Source organism: Carassius carassius, chromosome 33, assembly GCF_963082965.1.
Source record: "Carassius carassius chromosome 33, fCarCar2.1, whole genome shotgun sequence".
Lineage (NCBI taxonomy): Eukaryota > Metazoa > Chordata > Actinopteri > Cypriniformes > Cyprinidae > Carassius > Carassius carassius.
In genome coordinates this window covers 8,260,971-8,269,905 of record NC_081787.1, presented here as the reverse complement: position 1 = coordinate 8,269,905, position 8,935 = coordinate 8,260,971, and the positions used below count along the sequence as shown (strand labels likewise).

Here is an 8,935-nt window from a genome sequence, read left to right as displayed (position 1 = left end):
AATTAGCACTAATACATGGCTAATAATCTAGTAGAGTTAAGGATCTTAAATTGTATGTGTCTTTATGATGTTTTTATTTGTTTGCTGATATTTTTTTGGCTGTGCTTACCAAGGTGCTGCACAGCCAAAAAAATATCAGCAAACAAATAGACAGTATAAATTGCCTTTAGGTGCTATATAAATAAACTTGCTCTTGACCTTTGTATTTGGCTATGTAGCTACTCTAGGTCATTAAATGTCACAAATATATATAATACACATTTTTAAAAAATGTCATACTGCTGTTAAGCAGTCAAATTTAAGTCTAAGTCAAATTTTTGAAGAACATAATGAAGAAAATAATGGAAAAAAACTAAAACTGTTTTTTGAAAATGACATAAACATACATAAAAGCCAGAAACAATGTATCAAAACAGAAAAAAAATTTGTTAAATGTTTGAATGTCATTAAATGTTTGAAATACAATTCAAATAGTCTCACCGTAGCTGTCAGAATGTTGTTACTTAATTTTGTAGCAGCAGTGCAGAGTTCAACTCACTCTCAGCTCATTGGCTGGAAGTCAGCTATGATGTCACCACAGAATGTTATAAGGGCTCTGAAAAATAGCCTGGGAGCCACACTTAACGTAACACCACTTGGCAGAGTGACTGTGTCTGAGAGAGGTTCAAAACTGCTGTGGTGACAGAGGAAGAGAGAGCAAAATGAAATAGAGATAAGCACGCAATCGAAAGCCATAATGTGGGGAGGATCTACTCGTTTATAACAAACCTACAGAACTTAAAAGCATATTGTGTCTTTGTATGGAAGGAGAAGTGGAGTTGGAAGCCTTTTTTGGAGGTTTGTAAAAGAAAAAAAAGCATTATATTTGCTTACAAGTTTTTACAACTTGTTTACTTACTGTTTACATTTTTTAATTTTCAGTACACAAGCCTTTGTGTGTGTTTTTTCTTAACTAATTCAGCATATATCTGCTTTTCCTTCTCAATCTCTGTCAGGTCATGGAAACCACACCTTCCACTATACCTGCATCTGACAAGTGCAATAATTTAACTTCTAACTCCTCCAATACTGGTGAACCACAGATGGTTATTCTGGGCACACTCATGTCCATTCTCGTTCTGGTCATCGTCTTCGGCAATGTATTGGTGATTACAGCCATTGGCCGCTTCCAGCGACTTCAGACCATCACAAACTGCTTCATTACGTCACTTGCGTGTGCAGACCTGGTCATGGGAATGGTGGTGGTGCCTTTCGGCGCCGTTTTCATCATCCTTGACACTTGGCACTTTGGCAAATTCTGGTGTAATTTCTGGACGGCCACCGATGTTCTGTGTGTCACAGCGAGTATCGAGACGCTCTGTGTCATCGCTCTGGATCGCTACCTAGCCATAACATCTCCCTTCCACTACCAGTCCTTACTGACCAAGGGCAGAGCTCGCATTATTGTGCTGCTGGTGTGGGTCATCGCCGGGCTCATTTCCTTCCTACCTATCTATATGGGTTGGTGGATTTCCGATACTACTGTTGCAAAGTGCTGCCTGAAGAATGTTAACTGCTGTGACTTCAACACCAATCGCGCTTATGCCATCATCTCATCAATAATCTCTTTCTACATCCCCCTGGTCATTATGATCTTCGTCTATAGCCGCGTCTTCCAGGAGGCAAGGAAGCAGCTGAAGAAGATACACAAAAGTGAGGGACGATTTCATGCTCAGAACAATGGCAAAAAGCAAGAGGAAGCAACCATCCACTGTGAAGCAAGGACTGGTAAGAAGCCTAAGTTCTGCTTGAAGGAACATAAAGCTTTGAAGACTTTGGGCATCATTATGGGTATATTCACGCTGTGTTGGCTCCCGTTCTTTGTACTACATGTGGTCACGGCCATATATGGGGAAGAATTGAACAATATTGCATTCAAAATCTTAAACTGGATCGGTTACGCTAACTCAGCCTTTAACCCACTGATCTACTGTAGAAGTCCAGAGTTCAGGTACGCTTTCAAGGAGCTCCTGCACCTCAACAGGTCACGCTACCCTAACATTAGGCCAGTCAATGGATATGCATATAGTACAGCTGGGCACAGCTGGAAAAGTGAGCACCGAGGGCGAAGCAAAGGCAGCTCAGAAGACAGTGACCCAGCTGAGGGCAACACTGAGAAAGAGGGATGCATGTCAGCAGATAAAACAGACTCTGATGGGAACTGCAGTAAAAACATAATGTGTTGTAAACACCTTGCGAGTCCTGACTCTAAAGGTTTCACATAAGGACAGGTTATGCCTCATCTGGTAAGTGGCCAGTGTTTGGGTGTGTGTTTGATAAAGGGACATTTTTAAATATTTGTTTTCCTCATCTACCTCATTGCTTTCTCTTCTAAATTCACTTGCTCTGTCGGTTCATTTCACAATGACCTTGCTCAAAAAACTGTTTGTGCCTTTAAAAAGTAGTTTCAGCTAAAGAAAACGGCTAACTAGAAGCTAAAAATGCTTATCAATTCAGTATCAAATGAGCAGAAATGCTTGGAGAGATTGTACTTCTTTGATAGCAAAAAGACACTTTGAAGTGGTTGTTCACTAAAGGGACATTCCTCCTGAGTCATATTTCTGTAATCTTGCTTAAACTTAGGAAGTGAATTGCAGTTTTAAAGAATGATCTGCTTTCATTAGATTAACAGAGTAGGTATTGGCTTCTGAAACATTATTATGGTAACTTAGCTAAAATTGGATGCTTAAATATTACAACATTCAGATATTCAGGCTCACATATGCACAAAACACAAGCATCACTTCACATAAAGTATAAGGTTCGTTCATTAATTATTCAGAAATAAATTACACCACATAAAAATTCTTACACCTGCCACACCCCTGTTTTAGAGTACATCTAAAAATGTCTGGGTTAAAACTGACTCAATTGGTTAGTCATCACAGAAACAACGCCTCTTGAATGAGGAAGAGAAACCATATGTGCATACCAGCTTGTTTAAGGAAATTACTTAATTATAAAGTTCAGTCTTTTAGTCATGTGATTTCTTAAGCTGATTAATCTTAGATGGAAGTCAACAAATATAAACCATTTTATGCTAATGCACAATGTCGCATTTTCACAGCATAAAAAAAATCTCTATCTCTTGCTTAAAACATGTACAATAACAGAACTTCTCTGGTTATTCACCCTAGGCCTATTCTTAACGTTTTCCAGTAAAAATTAGCAAGTCCAACAATCCTCTGTGAAAATCTCTGAGTTTCAGTGTTTATCAAAGTCATTAAGTGACTCCCTCTCAAAAAATAAAAAATAAATAAATAAACATTATCTAGAAAGATAAGTAAATTAGGAGGCATCGAGTTTCCTGTCAGGCTCAGCTAATGCATGCAGTGTAAAACACGCAGCTATTTCCCTGTTCCTCACTTACTCATATTTCTGACCCAGGCATTTAATCTAATGTTCCATGCATATCATAAACTGCGTAAGTGGTAAACCGTTTCAATGCTTGTCAGTGTCTGTGAACTATTAATTTAGGGCAAGTGTCTCTCTGTTACTGTGCAGCCTGTTTATGCTGTCGAAAACTGTGAACTTTGCTCTTTAGGAAATCTCTTCATATCAGTTGTGGCTTTTTGTTATCTTGATCAATTTAATGTGCAAAGCAAAAGACTTTGAGGATTTCAAACATTTCTATATTTTTCCTTTAATGGATAAAATGTAGTGATAAAGCATTTCTGTTTCAATGAAGCATTGCATCAAAGTGCAGTTTAAAACCAGCTTCCTAAAAGAGCGCACTGTAAATCTGTTCAATATTTTACATGGGAAAAATAAATCAAACAATGTCAATGTATGTAAATATTACAAATTTTATATATGTATGTATATATATATATATATATATATATATATATATATATATATATATATATATATATATATATATATATATAATGATCTGTCACTTTAAACACATGGACTACCAAGCAACAGCATGCATCTCCTTTTTCAGTAAGTGAAAGTGAATGTGACAGCTTAGACAGATTTGTTAACACGGCACCCTTCTGGGAAGGATTTTTCTCAACATGTAGATCATAGTAACCTCTCGTGTAAAACTCTGACCTGTACCACCTTGTGCTAAATGAAATATTTGTGCAATCTTTGCTTCAACTGTGGTAATGTGTTTTACAGTTGTGTTATGACTTTATTATAATATTGCCTTCTCTGTGGACATGCTTAACCTGTTGAGTAAAGTGTTTACATTCACAAATGTCTTTCAGTTAGACATAGGTCACAGATTATTTGCATGTAAATTGCCATGAAATCATATTAGTGATTAAGCAATGCTCTAGAGTTAATTACGCTATACATCATATTGATGCCACTTTCAGCATTTAATGTGCACTAAGTATTTTTTCAATAGTAAGTTTAACAAATTTGTAGAGTCTAATTACTTCATTGCATTCCATCATCTGTGTCTGTACAAGACAAGACATTTCATAGGCACCTTTTGGTTTTAAAATGTTCTGCTTCACAGTTTGAAACAGACATTTTGGAAATTGCCTGGAAGGAGATTAATTGTCACATTTGTAAGTACAGACACAGTGTGCGCAGCCTCTTACTGATGCTTGAAGATGTGACTAAAAATGGCCTGAATATTGCGAGTAGATTGCAAATTCATAATGCAAATAAAAAAGTTCAGTGAAAGCTTCCCACTCAACAACCTTTTTAGAAACTCTTACTTCATGGCATGTGTACTGTATATAATGTTGTTCCAGTATGATGTTTACTTACATTTCATTGAGCTACTTTCACACAAGTTTTATCACTGTTTTGTTGAACTACAGTGAAGTACGTTCAACAATATTTGTCTATAGTTGTATTTATGAAATACAAGTGTCATGCCATTTGTATTCTGTAATAAATGATGTATTTAACGTACGCCTGGATGCGACAGATCTTTTTTTTTTTTTTCAGTGTTTGGATGTAAGGCACAAAGCCCTCACATTAATTCCTAGCATGTTTCTGAAACAAAACAAAAAATAGCAAAACAAAAGGATAAATCAAAGTCATTACAGCACAAGAAACAGCTTTGGAGTTAGCAGAGGATCCAAATGATCCTAAAGTGTTTACTAAGCATAGCTGCATAAATTTATAATTCATTTCTGATACATAAATAGCATTAGTCAGCCAGCACATACTTTTACAGTACGACTTTTAAGTATTAGAGTCGGTGCCCATCAGCCGCCTTCCCTATATTCTGTAGGTCATCACCATTGAAGAGTAAATCAATCAGTGAATTACCATGAGTATGATTTGTGTCATTCTGTGCTCCGTGGAAAACATCCCTTTAAGAATAACTTCACCCTTTGCATGTGTAGCTGCAACTCAGCCATGTCTATTTCAGTATGGGAACGAGCCCCTGCAGCATGTGATTGGAATAGACTGTGATATTGTAAAATGTTTCTATTCTGAGCAGAGCTTTAGTACTACAGTATATCAGATTCCATTAGAAATCATTCTCATTCACCTCATATGCCTGTGAACAAAAGTGCAGCCTGGATACAGTAAATTAGGTGGCATATAAATGTCTAGGTGTTTTGCCACACAGAACCTCTGTAGGCTATATATAGGAAGAGTGAGGCTACGACTGAAACATTAAAAGGCCAACGATTCATGACGTAATAGTGGTAAATGTTCCCTTGATTGATTGGTACATATGCCTGATGTGCCATTTAGGAAAGAGCAAAGAGAGGAAAGAGAGAATGGATTCATTTTAATCAAAGCAAAATCAGACATAAATGGACCCACTAGAGAGGAAAATATGGGAAGGTTTTTACCATGAACCCCATTAGTGATGGTTAAAAGATACATCAAGAAATGGATAGATTAATATGTATAATGAATATGAAAGGATAAAAATGAAATTCTGGCCTTACAGTCCCAATAATGCCCTAAATTAATAATAATGTTGGTTATGTTATAATCCTAGCTTGTGTAACTGAAGTGCATATGCCATGTTACAGTGATAAATATCTTCTAAAAATAAAACAATACATTTTAAATAAATTTTATAATACTATATATATATATATATATATATATATATACAGTACATACCAAAAGTTTGGAAACACCTTCTCATTCAAAGAGTTTTCTTTATTTTCATGACTATGACAATAGTAGAGTCACACTGAAGGCATCAAGGGCTATTTGACCAAGAAGGAGAGTGATGGGGTGCTGCGCCAGATGACCTGGCCTCCACAGTCACCGGATCTGAAACCAATCGAGATGGTTTAGGTGTGAGCTGGACCGCAGACAGAATGCAAAAGGGCCAACAAGTGCTAAGCATCTCTCGGGGAACTCCTTCAAGTCTGTTGGAAGACCATTTCAGGTGACTACCTCTTGAAGCTCATCAAGAGAATGCCAAGAGTGTGCAAAGCAGTAATCAAAGCAAAAGGTGGCTACTTTGAAGAACCTAGAATATGACATATTTTCAGTTGTTTCAAACGTTTTTGTTATCTATATAATTCCACATGTGTTAATTCATAGTTTTGATGCCTTCAGTGTGACTCTACAATTTTCATAGTCATGAAAATAAAGAAAACTCTTTGAATGAGAAGGTGTGTCCAAACTTTTGGTCTGTACTGTATATATATATATAATTTTTTTTTTTTTTTTTTTTTTTGATAAGAGTATTGTGAGATTACTGGGCTTTTTATGAGATTCTGAGAAAAAGGACAGCTAAACTCTCAGTTCTTTTATATATTTTTAAATGTATTTTTTATTATTAATTTATAGATTTTATATTTTTATACATTAAAAAAAGACGTAAAAACACATGGGTATGACACAAATGAACTGAAACAGAAAACAGAAAAACAAACAAGTTATACTGATCTACCTGTACAGCAAGTAGGAGAAAAAAACAACCATGTGAAAACATTAGCTGTAACATTAGAGGTGACAGAGGCTCAGAGGATGTGACTTCCAGAGGTTCACCTATTGGAAAAACATTGCGCCTTTGACGTTAAACTAGCCTATGTGTGAGGTGAAAACAACAGACAACACAACCTCACCTAACATCAGCAGCCTCAAAAAAACAGGCAGCCAGTCTGAACAACTCATTCTCTGACCCTTTCACCATTAAATCAAAGTCTATTCCACCGTGAGAAGGTTTTATAAGGACACAAGACTTTAACCAGCTTGAGAACGGACTGGTTATTAAATGTGATTTAAAGTACTGAACAAGAGCCGCTAAGAGCTGGTTGTTATTCACCAGTGCTCTCTAAACTGATCCAATCATTTACCTCAATTACACTTGAGCTTTGGCTGAGCTATAGGCAGCACATCTGAGTTATTAAATCATGCTCAGCTCTCCACCACAAATAAAAGTGTTGCATCAGTTGGCGCCCCTTAAAAAGTCTTCAAACGTCTGTCAGGCACACATATGGCTTCTCTGTCAATATATGATTTAGAAACATAATGTATTTCTCTGGATTCCACATGCCCATGTCACAGGCCAAATCTCTTTCTCTGCAGAATCTCAGCTCCTTAGAAGCTTCCTAGATATTGGAATCACGCTGTGAGTGGAAAAGTGCACCATCCTTTTTCTAAAGATTTTTAGTAAAGAGGCAAAACGGTGAAGCTCTGGCTTCTGTATCTCCAGCAAAAGAGCGGGGCACTGACCAAGGCACCACACAGTCTAACAACACTGGTCTGTGAGAGACCTCCTCAGGCCACCCGGAGAAAGTCATTCTCCTGCCCTGTGGGTTAAAACAGCACAGCATCAGAGCGTGGTTTTATTCAGCCTCAGAGTCCAAGAAAAATATCTGAAAAATACTAGTCAAACAAACAGCCCATGGTTACATGTCGTGTTCCTTTCCCACATTTGATACATCTGCCATTTTTTGCTATTAGCCTACAGCATATTATATAAATCTCTATATCTGACAGCAACATGCCACAGCTGTCATCATGGCCGAGCAGAACAAAGAACTTTCACGCTGTAATAGTGCCATAATGGTACTCTGAACACGAGGAGTGGGAGACATCAATACAGTATAACATAAACATTAGCCATCACCACAGACGAGCTGCATGACGCACGTGGACACAAACACATGAAGACTAACGCTGCTGCATATGCAGTGAAACACAAAAACACCTAGCCGCATACACAAATGGCCACAGGGGAATTGAAATGAGACACCACAAAAGCACTCAGAGGAGAGATTATGGAGTCACTCACAGGAGCCATTTTCACGAAGTAAAAGCCGAGGGTCTCTTGTGCTTAATGATTTTGCAATTAGAGTAATCCAGTGTCTCATTTTCTCTCTCCAGAACAGACTGCTGTGTGATTTTAACACTACAGTCGACCAGCTGTGACTCACAGTCCTGCCATGTATCTATGTATTTTAATTGACACTGTATGCTAATTTACATGGCAATGAAGAAATTACATGAAGAAGAAAAAAACTTGGTTTATACATGGAATGGGTTTTTAAAGCTCAAGTTCACTTTAGAGCATCAGAAAAATATGAAAAAACATAATGAACTGAAGTTGCGAGAATGTTCTTTAAGGGCACTATTCTATAGTAATTTGATAAATATAGAAAAATGTCTCACAGTTTTACTTTGCAAGTAAATTCATGTGAATGTTTTGATGTTATAATGTAAAGGAAAACAAAACACTAGATTTGATTTATGTGTAAACTAGATGTGCTAGTTTCTTTGTGTGGGCAAAACTACTAACATTGAATAGGGACCAATATTAGTTTATTTTAAGCTTTTGTCTTTAACAATCATGCATTATCTTGAAGCACTAAATGAGGTTTGCTCTATTTCATGTAAAAGGCAGATGGAAGAGTTATCTGGTTTAAACTGGGTTCTGCATACAAAATCTATAAAGGAGGATTTGTTTGTCAAAATGGATAATCAATAAGGCTTTAATCAATAA

The 8,935-nt window shown here is 36.9% G+C and overlaps 1 protein-coding gene across 1 annotated transcript; it reads left to right on the top strand.

Annotated features, from left to right (window-relative positions):
- The first annotated feature begins 619 nt into the window (after positions 1-619).
- Positions 620-3,832, top strand: LOC132113673 (beta-2 adrenergic receptor-like). The gene is made up of 2 exons (XM_059521572.1): positions 620-837; positions 996-3,832. The coding sequence occupies exon 2, from the start codon at positions 999-1,001 to the stop codon at positions 2,262-2,264; it is 1,266 nt and encodes a 421-aa protein (XP_059377555.1). The 5' UTR covers positions 620-837; positions 996-998; the 3' UTR covers positions 2,265-3,832.
- The last annotated feature ends 5,103 nt before the right edge of the window (positions 3,833-8,935 follow it).